Source organism: Notolabrus celidotus, chromosome 12 (genome assembly GCF_009762535.1).
Source record: "Notolabrus celidotus isolate fNotCel1 chromosome 12, fNotCel1.pri, whole genome shotgun sequence".
Lineage (NCBI taxonomy): Eukaryota > Metazoa > Chordata > Actinopteri > Labriformes > Labridae > Notolabrus > Notolabrus celidotus.
The window spans coordinates 22,372,113-22,389,612 of record NC_048283.1 but is presented as its reverse complement, the minus strand read 5'-3'; the positions used below and the strand labels follow the sequence as shown (position 1 = coordinate 22,389,612).

General features: G+C 47.5%; 2 protein-coding genes across 2 annotated transcripts in view; both read right to left on the bottom strand.

Annotated features, from left to right (window-relative positions):
- The window catches only part of ggctb (gamma-glutamylcyclotransferase b), an 8,943-nt gene extending 2,926 nt beyond the window's left edge, over positions 1–6,017 (bottom strand). Inside the window, exons 1-3 of the mRNA XM_034698049.1 lie at positions 5,724–6,017; positions 2,495–2,640; positions 2,255–2,387 (exon numbers count right to left, since the gene is read on the bottom strand). Coding sequence (XP_034553940.1) covers positions 2,255–2,387; positions 2,495–2,640; positions 5,724–5,993 — 549 coding nt within the window. The 5' untranslated portion in view covers positions 5,994–6,017. The remainder of the gene's footprint in view (positions 1–2,254; positions 2,388–2,494; positions 2,641–5,723) is intronic.
- A 736-nt stretch (positions 6,018–6,753) lies between these two features.
- Positions 6,754–17,500, bottom strand: part of LOC117823021 (oxysterol-binding protein-related protein 10-like) — a 19,188-nt gene continuing 8,441 nt past the window's right edge. Inside the window, exons 5-14 of the mRNA XM_034698041.1 lie at positions 17,457–17,500; positions 16,542–16,857; positions 16,212–16,330; positions 13,620–13,730; positions 12,258–12,419; positions 10,995–11,517; positions 9,350–9,536; positions 8,756–8,938; positions 7,675–7,828; positions 6,754–7,571 (exon numbers count right to left, since the gene is read on the bottom strand). The exon at positions 17,457–17,500 is cut by the window's right edge and continues 49 nt beyond it. Of these exons, the coding sequence (XP_034553932.1) occupies positions 7,527–7,571; positions 7,675–7,828; positions 8,756–8,938; positions 9,350–9,536; positions 10,995–11,517; positions 12,258–12,419; positions 13,620–13,730; positions 16,212–16,330; positions 16,542–16,857; positions 17,457–17,500 (1,844 nt within the window). The 3' untranslated portion in view covers positions 6,754–7,526. The remainder of the gene's footprint in view (positions 7,572–7,674; positions 7,829–8,755; positions 8,939–9,349; positions 9,537–10,994; positions 11,518–12,257; positions 12,420–13,619; positions 13,731–16,211; positions 16,331–16,541; positions 16,858–17,456) is intronic.

The window sequence follows — 17,500 nt, the reverse complement described above, 5'->3', positions numbered from 1 at the left end:
CATGCAGGCTTGCTAGTTGTACCTAAAATCTCTAAAAGTAGTATGGGAGGTAGAACCTTCAGTTATCTGGCCCCTCTCCTTTGGAATCATCTACCAGTCAGGGTCCGGGAGGCAGACACCCTCTCCACTTTTAAGAGTAGGCTTAAAACTTTCCTTTTTGATAAAGCTTATAGTTAGAACTGGCTCAGGCTTGGACCAGCTTTTGTTATGCTGCTATAGGCCTAGACTGCCGGGGGAACTGGCACACTGACACACTGGGATCCTAGCTCACCCCCTTCCCCCCATCATTTACTTAAACTCTCCCTGTCCCATTAAAGTTACTAAACATAGACCTTTCTGGAGTCCCTGAGCTCCATTGTCTCATAGATTCCTCTGAGCTGCCGTAGACGTCCTCCTGCTGCGGACGATCTGGTCTCCAGCTGATACGAACGTGCTGGACTCCAGCGGCAACAGCTTCTACTACTCGTCTCATCACTATCACCTCTCTCTCTTACTCCCATCTATCTGTCTTTCCAGACCCAACTCGGTTGAGGCATGATGGCTGTTCAACATGAGCCTGGTTCTGCTCGAGGTTTCTGCCTGTTAAAAGGACGTTTTTCCTCAGATTTAGATTTCACACAGATTTAGTTTAATGGTAAAATTGCGCACTCATACAGCGAGCGGCCTGGGTTTGATTCGAGCCTGTGGCCCCTTACCAACATGTGATCTCCCACTCTATCTCTCCCTGTTTCCTGCTCTATGCCCTGTCCTCTCTGAACAAAGGTGGAAAAGCTCACAAATATAACTTTAAATAAAAAAATTGGATAGATAACAAATCTATGATTAACTTGTGATTTAAAGAAATTAATCGTTTGACAGCTCTAGTTTTTTATAGATTAAGTAGAGCACAAATCAGAGCATGGTCTAGTTCAGAGAAGATGTCATTACATATGTCATCCAGCAGAGGGCGCTCCGACACATTACTTTACAGTCCTGTCAGCACCGTTTGTAACACACTGATCCTCACTGAGGCTGATCAGAGTTTAAGAATCTGTGATCAACCTCTATGTTTACAGAGCAGGAGAGTCTTTATGTCAGTTCTAGGATCACCTGGACACTGAAGCCCGGAGCAGAGGATATCGTCTCTCTCTCTCTATGATGATGGAGCCCATCAGAGAGAGTTTGGGAACAATGCAGAGGACTCACCACAGAGCAGAGAGCACAAAGCTCTGTTTGTCTGTCAGGCATGTTTGCAGCTCTCACATGTGCAGAGGAACAATCTGGAGCTCAGAAACATGACAGAGAGGAGTGTTTACAGAGACCTGACGAAAACAGTAGACCAGAACCTCACACAGCCACGCTTTAAAAAACACTGAACTGTCCCTTTAATACTGACAGACTTCAGTTACAACATGACAGAGAAGCTTCAAACTGCAGTGAGAATAATTCATGTATGAATACGTTAAATGAATAAAGCTGTGTTCAGACGTTTATGTGATTTATTTTTATAATCGACACGGGAGAAACTTTAGAGTCTGAACAGTCAGGTTAGATCATGCTGCGACTCTAGTAGAGTCACTTTGAAAGTTCACTCATAGATATGAAGTCTCCTCTGTGGATTTAGAGCTCCTTCCCTCCTTTGTGCCGTATATCATGATCATAATGTTTGATCTCAGAGAGTTTATGTGTGTGGCGTCCATGTTTGGTTAATACGTTTCCATCCAAATGACTTCAAACTCCTCTGAACGTTTCACTCGGGTCTCAGAGAGTTTATTAAGGGAACATGGATTCACAGAGTCAGACCAGAGGCCAGCTACAGGATTAAAACTGTTTATACTGGACTCTGTGATTACAGCAAGAAGTTCTTCATCACTCTGTTTGCTCCTGAGTTCATATTTCAGCAGAAACAAATGAAAAACACATCAACATGAGTCTCCTCGACTATCAGGTATTCTTATTCAGCAGTCTCAGTTTCACTGTAATAAAGATGTTTCAGGGTGAAGTGTGGTTAAACCTCCCTCAGCTGTCTGAGTGGCAAAGGGACAGCTTATCTCTCTCTCCGCCCCTGCTTTGTTCCCCAGGAGGCCCCCGCTTGTCACAGAGCGTCTACATGGAGTACGAACGGACAGAGTCTGAGGAGACTCGGATCATCACCACGAGTTCAACACACTGACGTGATAAACTCTGAGTGTGATGGCTCAGTGATGGATGAAGACATGAAGAGGACATTAGAGCAGCGGAGAGCTCCACAGAGAGTAAAGTGAAGGTTAGTTACCTGCAGGTACTGAGGGGAGGGAGGAGCGTACACACAGCTGTTCATGATGTACGTCCGACAGTTCAGGTCCTCATCTTTATCCTTCACTGACAGCTCCACGGGCGTGTACGCACCCAGCAACACATTCTCCTGACTGCACACACACACACACACACACACACACACACACACACACACACACGTCATGTTAGGAGGAGACTCTGACAGTAATCTGAGATTATTGGGTTGAAGCTTGTTCACCTGTCCAGAGACTCCAGATCGGACATGTTCATCCTCCACACCACGCCCCACACCTCGTCCCCAGGGCTGTGCTCGATGGTGGCCACTCCGCCGTGCCACCGGTCACTGGCCAGGCCTTTGTAGTTACCAAACTCCAGTTTGTAGTCCTGCAGGGAGAGGGGACAGGTGGGAGCAGGTGATAAAGGACATGGAGGGGGATCTTGGTCACAGTGATCAGGATCTGAGAGGTCTCCATTTGTAGACCTGATGCAGACTTTTACAGGATTAGCAGAGCTCCAAATGAGACTACATACTCTGACCACAGGGGGTGCTAGAGTCCACGCAAACAGAAGATCCTCACAGCTGCTTCACACGTTTCTCTCAATTCTCTCAGTAGTGTTGTGGTACTCGAGACGGGTCTCGAGACCGCTTATTTAAAAGGAACCCCGACTGTGGGGACTTATAGGCATAAATCTGCTTTAATGTTTGTCTCATACTAGAATGCTTTGTTAAATAGACATGAAGAATTGTTATTTCTTTAAAGAGCAAAATGTATAACACATATTCTACCCATAGACTGTAAAAAATATGGACGTAGTATCCGTGACGTCACCCATCTGTTCCTGAGAGCTGTTTTGAAGCAAATCGACGGCGGCAGCCATATTGGTAATGCGGAACTCAACTAGGCAGAGTGTGACGTAGTGTGAGTCTCTTAGCCAATGGCTGTGTGTTCCCGACCGGGAGTCACGTCAGTCATGTCCTTATTTGGGCAAAACTCATAATCTTAATATCTTCTTAACCGTCACGTTAGAAAAAAATTCACCCCCCGTACAGTGTATGCCATTAGAGAGATTAGCGTTGTAGGGCCAAGCCGTTTTTTGAACCAGGCTGTAAACATGTTTATTAATGCTGCAAAGATCGTCTTTTTCCCATTCATATCTATGTGGTTTCCGGTGTTTCTGCAGCCAGCCTCAAGCGGATTTTCGATGTATTGCAATTTATATCACTTCCGCATTGGCTTCATCGTTTGAGACCGGAGTTTGCCGCTTGATTCTACCCTACGAGCGCAGCCATTGTTTTACTAGCGCAATGCATGCTGGGTTGATGACATGTGATGGTTTCGTCTTGCCGAGCCTCTGTTTTTTTTTTACAGTCTATGGTTTTCGCCGTGTTTACTCGCTGGCTTTCAGGAACGCGAAAACCATAATAATGCCACACTGTGCTGCGTTTGGGTGTAATTTCCAGGCGAAGGGAAACAAGGGGACTGATGTAAGTCTACACGGCTTTCCAAGAGACAAAAAGAGAAGAAAGGAGTGGGACATTGCTTTTGGACGTACACAACTTCCGAAGGACCCGCGGCTATGTTCTCGCCACTTCACTCCAGATGCATTTGATGCATTTAGCCGACCCACACTGGTGAAAGAGCTCACAGGTGCTGCTAGTTATAAACGCAGACTGAAGCCAAATGCTGTGCCGTCAGTTTTCGTTCATAAACAGACAAAACGCCCACGGGAAAAGAGTGAAGTCCACTCGAGGAAACGCCATAGGCAGGAGACGCTGGATGTACTGTAGCCTCTGATGGCGAACCATTGGGCACGATCACGACCACGATCACGGAGGAAGCTGGCGACAAGTCTCCCAATCAGTCAACACAGCAGTCCGTAAGTGTACATTGTTCTCCAAATAAGAGTGATGTCGCCACTCAGACGGAAAAACACACATCTGATGCAGCGGTACAGTGGCCAGCTGATGCGCACCAACTTATTACTCAAGACCACGTTTATGCTGCTAATTGTGAAAATGAGCTGAAAAAACAGTTTCAGGAGGACAGTGAGTCTCTGGATCTTTTCCTCTCAGATGATGACTTGCTCAGCGAGGGCAGTCAGCCACTGTACAGACAGTCTGATCCGAAATATAACATAAGTTCATCAGAGCCTTCACAGAGCACCCAGGAATCACATGCTTCAGCTGTCACGCATGAAGAAAACAGTCTGTTGCAACCAAATGACGTCACGACCCAAACATCATTGCGTCGCACAGAACAATGGCGATCTACGAGTGAAAATATTTTTTCCTGTTTTATACAAACTAAGATATTTTGAGATATTTTATTATCGTTTTTATATAGCTGATACAAACATTGATCATATAGGAAAATACGTTTTGGTAGCCGGGGTTCCTTTTAAGTCTCGGTCTCGTCTCGGAATCGAAATCACTTTTACTCGGTCTTGTCTCGGACTGGGCGGACTCCGTATTTTATATCAAGACCGATCGAGACCACCACTCATGCACTCTGTATCCCTGCCAATACTTTAATAACGGAGGACCTCTCTTTCTCAATTCATTCATTTTTTTGTCACCTGTTTCGGCCGCGGACACGCCCCCTGCACTCATGCATTAACGAATGGAGACAGAAGACAGGAGGAGAGACTGTGTGCCCGTGACCAGAGATGTCTAAGTTGTTGAATTAAGCAATAAATTGACATTCAATAACATACTATGGAAAAACACTGAGAGAAGGGCACAGTTAAATACCTGCCACAGGATTACGACAGCCAACACCTATAACCCATCAGATAAAAACACTACAAATATTAGAAAACAGAAAATGTACACAACTAATGAGAAAAAAAGGCTTGACAAAATAATCCTGCTCAGCCACGACCTCCTACCTCTCCTGAGATCATAGGCAACAGCAAACACAAACTCTAATCTAAAGTGAAAGTTAAACTAACGACGACCAAAACGAAACTTAAGGAGTCTCTCACAGCGCGCCAAAAGATAGGCAACAAAGACCAAACCAAACCTCGTTTGTTGCTGTCAATTATATTAAGCAAACTTAAATAAAATAAACACAATTATTTTATTTTGTTAACTCTCATAATGATTTTTCATTGATCTGCATTGGTCTTGGTCTTAACTCGGTGTCGATCACTATATGTCTTGGTCTTGTCTTGGTCTCGGTGCATTCTGGTCAGGACATGTCTCGGTCTCGGTTAATGTGGTCTTGACTGCAACACTACTCCTCAGGTGTTCAGGTGTTAAATGTCTACCGGATAAACCTGACCTTGAAGATGTTTCCATGTTTCACCAGATTAAAGGTTTTCAGTTAGTCCAGGTTTTGATCTCTCTGCTGGGTTCAGAATCATCAAGAGTTGTTGGATCAAAGTTTTCTTAATCCTTCTGTAAACTTTAATCATCAAATCAGATTATTGATCACCTGACCAAGATGGCCCAGGTGTGTCTGTACCTTGAGTCTGGCGACGCAGTGGACAATAGCAGACGGGTTCTTCAGCTGCAGCCGCTCCTTCAGCAGGTTGCTGCCGTAAGCAAAGTACATGAACGTGTGGTTGTTCTCCATGTCGTCTCTGCCGGGAGGAAGAAGAGAGGATGATGAGGATGAAGAAGAGGGAGGTGACGGTGAGAGAGGAGGAGAGGCGAGCTGAGCTGCAGAGAGGCGTGTAGAGGAGCAGAGCTGCAGAGAGACAGAAGGCCTTCCAGCACTCACACCCATTATCATGCTAATCCCCTATTCACATACACACACACACACACAGACACAGACACACACACACACACACACACACACACACTCACACTCACTCACTCACACTGTTTTTGACTCATGCCAACACACACTGATTCACTTTCATACAGTAATTTCACAATATTTTTTTATTTCCTCCACTAGATGGCAGCACACACACGCATACACACAGGGCAGGTGAGGTGTGAAGCAGTTTTAAACAGGTAGTATTCTGCAGAGTGATATCTACACACACGTACTCACTCTAACACACTATAACATCTGCAGGAGAGATGCATGTTGTTGGTTGTTGTTGTTGCTCTCCCTCTCACAGCTGCAGGTGTCTGAGCTCACCTTTACCTTCATGTGTTAATTATTTCATTCTGCCGTACCGTGTCCCTCCATCTCTCCATCTCTCCTCTGCATCGTGTGTCTTTGTTCCTCACCTGTGACCATGCTCTCCCCTCTGTGTTCAACGAGTCAAACCCTGAGCCTCTCTGAGGAGGCTGCAGGTACGAGTCACAGCTCACCTTCACTCCAAGGGAGCTGCAGGTACGACTCACAGCTCACATTCACTCTGAGGAGGCTGCAGGTACGACTCACAGCTCACATTCACTCTGAGGAGGCTGCAGGTACGACTCACAGCTCACCTTCACTCTGAGGAGGCTGCAAGTACGACTCACAGCTCACCTTTACTCTGACATATAAATCATCACACAGCTTCATGTTACATAATAACTCCGGAGACAGCAGCTCTGATTGAAGATCTTTATTAAAACAAACTGAGCGTGTTCAGCCTCCTCACAGCGGCTACAGTCACATGTTGCATAGGTTAGATCACGTCATGGTCAGATGGAGGACGCTCAGAGCTCCATGACGCTGCAGCAGGATCATCCAATGAAAAAGTACCAAAGCTCATGTTGGTACAGAGGAGGTTGTCTGTGGTGCTACTGTGTTTTTAAAAATCTCTCAGTGTGAATATTGCTTCTTCCAAAGATTGAAGACGGATCCGGAATTTCAAATACTCCTGATCTTTACACTTCAGGAGGTTTCAGCTTCAAATCAGCGAGCTCACAGACAAACGTATCTACAGAGTGACAACATCACCTGGAGGATGTGATGAACTGAGGAATGACAGTTTATTTATGACACACAAACTTACACACAAACACACAAACACACAAACACACACACACACACACACACACACACAACTCACTCGTGTGCATTGCTGTGAATAATGTACAGTGAATTGTGCAAAGTAGTTGTGATCATAGCTGTCGTTCAGAACATTGTGCAGAGAAGTGACTGTCAGCAGCTGTGAACATGAGCAAGTCTGGATCTTATGTTCTTCGTCTTCTTGAATTTGATACCTGTAAGATCGGAACCAGCATGTGGCTCACCAGACCCCCCTGTGAATCTTTCTGTTGTCTTTGACACGTCGTCTCCGAAGTCTCTCCTCACATCCAGCCTGCTGAGTGCCTCTCTGTCGTCCAGGTGTAGGACTATCTCCTGCCTCTGCTCCTGTCAGTGAGCTTTCCATAGAGGGTTGTGGTACACCCAGCCTTCCCCCTACACACACACACACACACACACACACAGTGAGAGGCAGTTTGAACACCATTTTAGTGTGAGGGTAAGTCATAAAGAGGTGTAGGTGTTGAGCGTCTCTGACCTCTCTGATGAAGTATTTGGGGGTCCAGGGTGTTCTGTTGGCAGCTCTCTGTTTGCTCTCGCTGCGCTGTCTCTCCTCCAGGAAGTGTTTGTGCTCCGTGGCTGCGTCCATGTTTCCTGCTTTCAGAGACGCCGTCACGTGCTGCCAGAGACGCCTGCACTCGGAGAACACGCAACAGATATTAATGTTACAGCTGTTCATCAACCCAGGAGAACCGACAAGGATCCTTCATAAGCTAAAGTATTTATAAACTGCACATCTCAAACCTGCTGAGGGTGATCAAACACACTGTAAGAGTGACAGTGATTATGATTTCATCGTCCTTCACAGAAAATATGATAATACCTCTTATAACCAGAAGCTCTCTGTACTAAACTCTGCACACTAAACAGTAAACATTTGTATTGTCTGCTGAAGATCTGGAACCATGAAGCTGAAAAACAGAGAGAGACTCAACGATCAATAAGGGTGACCATGTTGACTTTTAACCTGCTGTATCAGACACAAGGCGAGCAGGTGGAGGTGTGACTGACTGTATCAGACCAGCAGGTGGAGGTGTGTCTGACTGTATCAGATCAGCAGGTGGAGGTGTGACTGACTGTATCAGATCAGCAGGTGGAGGTGTGTCTGACTGTATCAGATCAGCAGGTGGAGGTGTGACTGCCTGTATCAGACAGACGGCGAGCAGGTGGAGATGTGACTGCCTTTATCAGATCACACGTCGAGCAGGTGGAGGTGTGACTGCCTGTATCAGACCAGCAGGTGGAGGTGTGTCTGACTGTATCACACACACGGCGAGCAGGTGGAGGTGTGTCTGCCTGTATCAGACAGCAGGTGGAGGTGTGACTGCCTGTATCAGACAGCAGGTGGAGGTGTGACTGCCTGTATCAGACAGCAGGTGGAGGTGTGACTGCCTGTATCAGACAGCAGGTGGAGGTGTGACTGCCTGTATCAGACAGCAGGTGGAGGTGTGTCTGCCTGTATCGGACAGCAGGTGGAGGTGTGTCTGCCTGTATCAGACCAGCAGGTGGAGGTGTGTCTGCCTGTATCAGACCAGCAGGTAGAGGTGTGACTGACTCACCGTGACTCGTACTGGCCTTGTTTCTCGAGTGGTCTCATCCTCTTTCTGATGATGGGCAGCTTGCTCGTGTCGATCACTTTGGTTTCTCCGCTGTTGTAGGTGAACTCCAGCACGCCGTTCCACTCACCCTGCGCCTTACACACCACGTTTCCTGTCTGGTTGTGTTTCACCTCCGCGGTCACTCTGAGGGAGAATAGGTAAATGTTTCATGGTGATGAACAGAGACGAGGGATGATGATACACCTGTCTGTGTGTCTCCAAGTGAGTCCTTGTGAAAACATTTGCTACAGTGGTGCCTTCCTGTCTTACCTGATGATACGCACACATCACCTGGAGCAGGGAATAAGGGCCTGAATACTTTAATATGTTTCTTATGACACAGATGAATCAAACTCAGTCTCATATCCTCCTGAAACTAAACTAATAAATGTCTAAATGTAAAATAATCAAATATACTGAGAACAACTCTGATCCTCTGCACGCCTGTGACTCCCTGAGCTGATGGAGGAGGATTCCTGAGATCAGGCTCTGATCTCTCTCCTGTTATTCAGCCTGCTGCATGAGTATAAGATAAACTCTCAGGTGTGTGCTCACCTGTGCACCTTCCCTCCGTAGAAAGGTTTGGTGTGGAAGGTGACGCCGGCGGAGTACCCGCTCTTGGCACAGTTTATTGTGACCTTCCCTCCGAGCTCTACCCACGGCACGGTGAGGATGGAGCGGGCGTACGCACACGGCAGAGTGAAGACGTACTCCTCATCGTGCTCCAACAAATACAGAACACCTGCAGGGGACAGGTAGACAGACTCACCTGTGGATGTTTGTCTGAAGGTGATACACTTCATTATCATGTCAGGACACAACGAAGTGAGGACAGACACACAGAGAGAGGACAGACAGACAGATTGAACACAGACATACAGAGTGAGGACAGACACAGAGTGAGGACAGACACACAGATTGAACACAGACATACAGAGTGAGGACAAACAGAGTGAGGACATACAGAATGAGGACAGACAGAGTGAGGAGAGACACAGAGTGAAGACAGACACAGTGAGGAAAGACAGAGTGAGGACAGACACACAGTGAGGAAAGACACAGGGTGAGGATGGACACAGAGACGTTTATGAAAGCTTTGAAATAACAGCAGGAAGGTAAATAAAGTGACATCCATCTGAACTGTGAGATGATTTAAAACATGTAATAAACTTTATGACACTCAGATCAGATCCTCAGAGTGTCTCTACAGCTGAAGATACACTGATATATTCTGTTTGCCTTGTGTCCCTCCTGAGCTCCCGTCCTTCTGCTTATATAAGAGACAGCTGTCCTCCTCGCAACCACATCTGTTCCCCTAAGACACACACACACACACACACACACAGACCCACTGGCAGAAAACGCTCTCTATTGTTGGAGTTATGCACAACTGTTTCAACTGTTTCTTTACTACCTTTACTCTGTGTCTGTGTGTCCTATATATTTCACTTGGGTGCATTAATGTGATGGTGTGTGTGTGTGTAGAGCCACATGCTGCAGTACAGTAATCTTCCCTGTCTCTGTCTTCTTCAGGGATCAGGATGTTTGGAAGCTTTTGTCTCAGCGGTAAAGAGGGACAGGTGACGTGTCCTCCGTCTGTAACCTTGTGTTGGATCTGGTTACAGGATCCAGAGCTTCAGAGCAGAGTACGGTCTAGACCTGCTCTGTTTGGAAAGAGTCTTCAGATAACATTTGTTGGGATTTGGTGATTTATAAATAAAGACTGATGGATGTTTTAGTTACTGAAGAAAAATAACTGTTAAAATAACTTCTGTGGATAAACCCAACGCTCTGAAGAGTTTCAAACTGTCAGCCAGGCATCAAACTGAGAGGAGCATGTTCTCTGAGCCGCTGCAGAGGTGAGAATGAACGCAGCGTGAAGATACGATGAACACTGAATAACAGTGAGACTGAAGGCAGACCTGCAGGCTGAGCAGCTGTAAAGGAGCTCACAGGGATCAGGTCCTATCTGTGGCCCATAAAGGAAGCAGAGCGAAAACAAGCCGCTCTCTTTACTTGGTCAGAGGGAACATGAAGCTCTTAGAGACCATGCAGTCTTCATACAGATCTAACAGCTGTGTGAGCTCTCCTCCTGAAGCTCACGTAGGATCAGGATCAAGATCCGAGTTCAGGACGTGAAAGAGCTCTAACAGAGAGTTCCTCCTGTGATAAAGACTCAGTGAGGCTGCTGTTCTCTTACCTTCCCCCACCATAGACACGCCCACTGACATGCCCATAAACTTGCTCTTGGTCCAGACGTGTGTGTTCACACACATCCTCCTCTCCTTACACTCGCAGTAGAACCCAGAGACCGGGGGATGATGGGACACCTGCTCTGCCACAAACCGCACATGATAACAGTCTGAGGTCCTCCTGCCCGGTCTGTCCGCCCCCCTCTGAGGGGACCCGGGGTTGGAGCAGTTTGCTGTAGGTGCTGGGTTTGGAGCTGTATAATTGGTGGTCCTGAGGGGTTTGACCCGGCCCCGGGGGACATACCAGGAACAATGGAAGTTCTCCCCCAGGATGGGGTTGTACGGCTTCTTGGCCACGGCTCCCTTCCTGCCCTCGTGGAAGGCAGTCAGATAATACTCCACGAAGCGGATAATCCGCTCCTCTGGCGTGCAGCCCGAGGTGATGGACAGGAACATGTCGGGGTGAGCCATGAAGTTAGCGTACATCTCCAGCAGGGAGCGCTTCTCCAGGATGAAGGTGGGGAGCACAACCTGCAGGAGGACGGAGACATGGAGGATCACTGAGCTGACTCAACTCACACCTCTCTTATCATCCATCATTAAAGAAGAACGGATCTCTTGGTTTAACAGTCAGTCAGTCATGGCTCCTGGATCATCCTAACCCCCCCCCCTCCCTGTCAGCTGTTTGCTCTTTCAGGACGAGCTCTCTCTCTGTCCCTCTCTCTGTCTCTCTGTCCCTCAGTGGTGGTATAGGTCATACTCATACTAAGTTCTTCAGTTCTTCTCAGTTTTCCATCTGGTTACATAAAGGGGAAGCTGTTATGTAACCTGACCACACATATGAACCCCCCCGAGCAGAGCATCGACCTCTCTGAGCCCTGCAGGCGCCCCCCCCCCCCCCCCCCCCCCCCTCTCCCCCTCCCATGGAGCACACGGAGGGTCGATGATGGAGGGAGGTATCTGTTGATCAGAAACAGTCGAGTGATGATCTGAGTCTGTGGAATGATCTGGATCAGGAGATGGTCTGCAGCCCTCTTTAATCTGAGCACACAGGATGAGTTAACGCTCCGGCTCTCAGGTATTCAGGTCTCTATGATCCAGATCAGTGGTCCATCAGTAATCAGAGCTCAGCGGTCTGAGAGGAGGGTCATGTGAACGGGGACTCAGCTGACTGCTGACGCCCGAACACCAGAGAGAAAGGGGGGGAGGATCCTGCAACCAGACCTTAATTTAAACCTCTAAGCGCAGAACAGACCAGACCGGACTCTTACCCGGGTCAGGTCCATGCCCATCTTAAGTTGAGACAGGAGGTGGATGATGATGCTCCTTTGCTCCTCGTGGACTCCCAGATCCTCCTCCTCATTATCATCTGTGTCTGTGGTCTCCTCGCTGGGGTCAGCCGACTCGGGACCATGACCCTGACTCTGGAGTCCCTGCAGGAGGAAGAGGAGGAGGAAAGAGAGAGAGGAGGAAGATAAGGAAGAGGAGGAGGAGGAAGAGGGGAGAGAGAGGAGGAGGAGAGAGAGAGGTGGACGAGGAAAAGGGGGAGGATGAGGAGAGAGAGAGAAGAGGAGGAAAGAGAGAAGAGGAGGATTGGCAGGTAGGGACACAAACATAAAGAGAGTCAGATATAAGTCAAAGTTTCAGCATTTTAAATCTTGTGTTTAATTGTGAACACTGTGATAAGGTCTATGTGACATCATGATCATCCTCCCCTTGTCTTCATCAGAGGAGACATGTGAACACTCAGCTGAGGTAAACTTCGAGGTCAGAGCTCCTGAAGAGTCTGAAAGCAGCTTCTCAGGATCCAAAGTTTCCATGAAGAGACAAAGACGTTTGTAAGCATCCCTTCCTGCAGCTCTCCTCAGCTCAGTGTCTCTCCTTCATGTCTTTGAACCTGAGTCTGCTCTAACATCACAGCACTCTCTCCTGGCTCTGCCTCCATCACACTCAGATCCAGACACATAAAGACAAACAGACCCTGAAACCACAGAACTTGGATCTGACCCAGACTCCTCGGGTGGAGTAAAGTCCTCCTTGTGGAGTCGAGTCCTCCTTGTGTACCATATGAAGACCTCTACTCTGTCCCCCATACAGAGGGACTGAGAGCAGGTTTATTCCTCACACTGACGGTCCATACCTCAGAGAGTCTAAAATAAGAAATCTGTTCAATAATTCATCAACAGCAGGTTTACTCCCAGGTTACATAAGACTGAAACACGAGCACTAACTAACCTAGGAAATCACTGCTTCCTACTGACAGCTGCAAACGTGATAAAACACAACACTCTGACATCACACGTCACATCAGACGGTGTTTAACACACACGTCACAGTTTCAGGTTTACTAACTTTATTAAAGTTGTAAAGGTCAGATCAGCTTCCTCCTCTTACTACTTTCCTGATCAAACACACACACACATACACACACAAACACACACACACATACACAAACACACACACACTCTCAAATGCTCAGACACAAAATCTGACCCATTTTCTAACACATCAATTTTCGATTGCAATCAGCATCAGCACAATAAAGTAATCTTAGACACTCACACTCACACTCACACTCACACTCACACTCACACTCACACTCACACTCACACTCACAGTGGTCTCACACTCACGTTGCTGGTCTGGAGGGGAACCACAGCTGACTTGTTTGGAGTCCTACTGGACTTCATGTTGTCGATGGGGAGACCCAGGCTCACATCCAGATACAGAGAAAGAGAGGAGAGCTGAGAGAGAGAGGGACCGAGAGAGAGAGAAGGGGGGACAGTGATGAAGAGGAGAGAGGAAGATGAGACGAGAAGAGGAGGAGAGAGAGGACTCCCTGCTTCCCTTCTGATAGACGGATTAACAGTGATGCTGGCAATCTCTACATCCACAGGCCCCGCCCCCTGCACACACACACACACACACACACACACACACACACACAGAGACACACACACACATACACACGCACTGGGCTCCGTGTAATCATCTCTCTGTTGTACGCTCTGATGGCAGCTGCTCCCTCGTCCTCGGACTGAACTCTGAAAATGTGATTCACACGTTCTGCAGCTCTTTGAAACATTCAAATAAAATAAACTTTCACCTGATCAATTATAATCAGTCCTCTATTTCAGGTCCTGGGAGGTAGAGCCTTCAGTTATCAGGCTGCTCTCCTTTGGAATCATCTACCACTCAGGGTTCAGGAAGCAGACACCTGCTCTACTTTCAGAGTATGCATCAAACCTTCCTTTTTGATAAAGCTTATAGTGAGAGCTGGCTCAGGCTTGGACCAGCTCTTATTTATGCTGCTATAGGCTTGGACTGCTATATTCTTAGACTGCTATAGACTTAGACTGCTATAGGCTTAGACTGCTATGGGCTCAGACTAGTATAGGCTATGGCTGCTTTGGGCTTATACTGCTTTAGGGTCAGAGTGCTATAGGCTCAGACTGCTATAGGCTTAGACTTCTATAGGCTTAGACTGCTATAGGCTCAGACTGCTATTGGCTCAGACTGCTATAGGCTTGGACTGCGAAAGGCTCGGACTGCTAAAGGCTCAGACTTCTATAGGCTTAGACTGCTATAGGCTCAGACTGCTATAGGCTCAGACTGCTATAGATTAGACTGCTATAGGCTCAGACTGCTATAGGCTTAGACTGCTTTAGGTTCAGGCTGCTACATCTCCCAGTCCCATTAAAGTTACTAACCATAGACCTTTCTGGAGTCCCTGAGTTCCCTTGCCTCGTAGTTTCCTCTGGACGACTGCCGTAGATGGCCTGCTGCTGTGGACATGCCAGATGCCAGCTGCTACAACTACTACTATCCGTCTCACACTATGCTGTGATACAGGTTCAGTAATATGCACAGATATGTGTGTAGGTCTCTCCTCTGTCCCATCCCTCTAACGTCTCATGACTCTTTATTCTCAGCTGCAGACTTGAATGTTTACCGCACGAACATTATCATGAGACAGAAACACAGAGAAATGACGGGGATCAAACACAGGTCATGTGATCACATTGATTCATCTTCATCATCTTTAAACCTCCAACTGTCACAGAGCCGTCAACATGCAGGGAGAGAGACTCTGCAGGATCCCACCACACACTCTGAGAGGTTCTAATCCCATCTTAATCTCCTCCCATCAGATGGATTCAGGTTGAACTTATAATTCCTCGTTTGCTGTCATGGCAACCAGCAGCTTATAAGATCATCTGACTCCTCAACATCAGCACCTTCACACGACCGACCAATCAGATCAGAGGTATGAAGTTCCCTTTAGAGACTGGGTCCAGGTCTGTGTATCATTTCTTCTGAACACGTGTGTGCTGCAGGGGGTTCACTGAGTGTTTGTGTGTCAGCAAGTGAGTTCACTGATCGGAGCGAAGTCCACAGAGAGCAAAGCTTCTGCAGGTACGACAGGTGTTCCCCCTGTGCCCCGCCTTCACTCTGACTGCAGACTACATTACAGGATATAAGAGGAGACACAGCTCACTCAGAGAAACACAGGTGAGCTGAATACCTGTCCACGGAATAACAGAGAGAAATGAATGTACAGGTCCACTAATCTTACCCTACACAGCTTCAGTGACTGTGAGTTAGTTCAGGTAGGGTGCTGAGGTCACATCTGACATGCATCATCTCACAAACACCTGATGAATGCACCCTCACAGTTTGGGGGTCAGTCTGAGCCAACAAAGTACAGTCTCCTCCTCTGCTATGTCACAATCCTTTACCTGCTCAAGCTCTGCACTCATTCTCTCTGCTCCTCCACCTTCCAGCATCCACCTGCAGACTCTGACCTGCAGGTATCATCTCATCACTCCCATCACTTCAGCATGTAACATGAATTACATCACAGAGGAAGTGAGAACAGAAGGAAATAAGAGGATGCAGACGTTAATACTTCACTGAGTCCACCTCTAGTCCGACGCTGAGAATGATGACTCTCATCACAAGGGGGAGGGAGGAGGAGGGAGGGAAGACATGCAGGGGTGAAGAGGAGGGAGGAAACTGAACCCTGACTGAGAGGAGCTGGAGGGAGAGTTCCAGTGTTCCTCTCCTCCTCTCCGTTCAGTGATCTGTTTGTCTGAGCTCTGCAGAGAGACTTTACGTCTCAGCAAGACTCTAAGCAGAGAACAGGCTGCTGAGTTTAACACCAAACCCCTGGCTTAAAGCTTCATTATTAATAAACAGTGATCAGCTGATGTGTGAAGGTTTACCTCAGACGGACTCTCTGAGTCCTGGACTCTCTGAGGAGGAGGACACGAGGAGGAGCACAGAGGAGCTCCATTCCTCACTTTGCTCTCTGAAGGACTCTGGGACCGACCCAAGGAGAGTTCTGAGAGAGGGGAATATTCAACAAGTCACCATCAGATCAATCAACTTAAAGACTTCATCACTTGACCATGACCGATCCTCTCCACAAGGTTATCCTCTGGAGAGCAGGTCACAGAAACACACCCCGTGTCTCTGAGGATTCATCTCGTCATGTTTAAACACTCAGATCAGCTGAACTAGTTCAGACCTGACCCTCAGTCGCCTCAGCTCACCTGAAGGTGCTCGTCCTGGAATCTGGTTCTGGATGTGATTGGTCCTGCTGTGTCGTGGACTCTCACTGAAGCTGGGCGTTGGGCTATCACTGCTGGACCTCAGACCTCCAGGCTCCGCTGTGTTCACTGTCCTGGATTTGACTCTCTCTGTAGAGGCTGAGGGGTACACTGCAGCTGGACTATGAACCAGGCTTGGACTACCAATGTGGTTCTGGTTCTGGTTGAGGGCCTGGACCACATTGTGCTGCAGTATAGAGAGGCAGCCTCCCAGACAGCTCAGAGTGGCTGCAGAAGTGGCTTTGAGGAGAGGGAGGTCCTTCATCACAAGGGAGAGAGTTAAAGAAAGAGAGAGAGGAGGAGGAGGAGGAGGAGGAGGAGAAGGAGGAGGAGGAGGAGGAGGAGGAGGAGGAGGAGGAGGAGGAGGAGGAGGAGGAGGAGAGGAGCATCAGAAGCTTCTTTTAGTTGAACCCTCAGCAGCGATAGAGGTCAGATCCTGTTTCAGACGTGCTTTCTGTTTGATGACGTTTCTTTGTGTTTGTGTTATTTGCATTAAAGCCTCACCATGCAGAGAACACTGACCCTAAAACAAAGAGCAGACACGATGCAAATTACTGCGTCCTGTTTTATGCCAAAGATATAAAACTAGACCTAACAGAGTCAGCAGGTCGAGATGATAACACACCGGTGTGTTAGAATCAGGACTCAGACCTCCCTATCCCTCTGACGTCAGAGTCTCAGCTCACAGACGAGTCTTTTAGAGGACGACTCATGGATTCATTCAGCGTGTTTGTCATCGGTTACTCAGGTAATTAATCATCAGATTTGGCTTCAAGTGTTTACACACGAAGATATTAATATTCATATTATATAAATATGAATAACCATTATAATATATACAACTTGAACCATTGTTACCTCATCCAGAGCAGACAGGGGGCTTCTCCTGGGGAGCAGAGTAT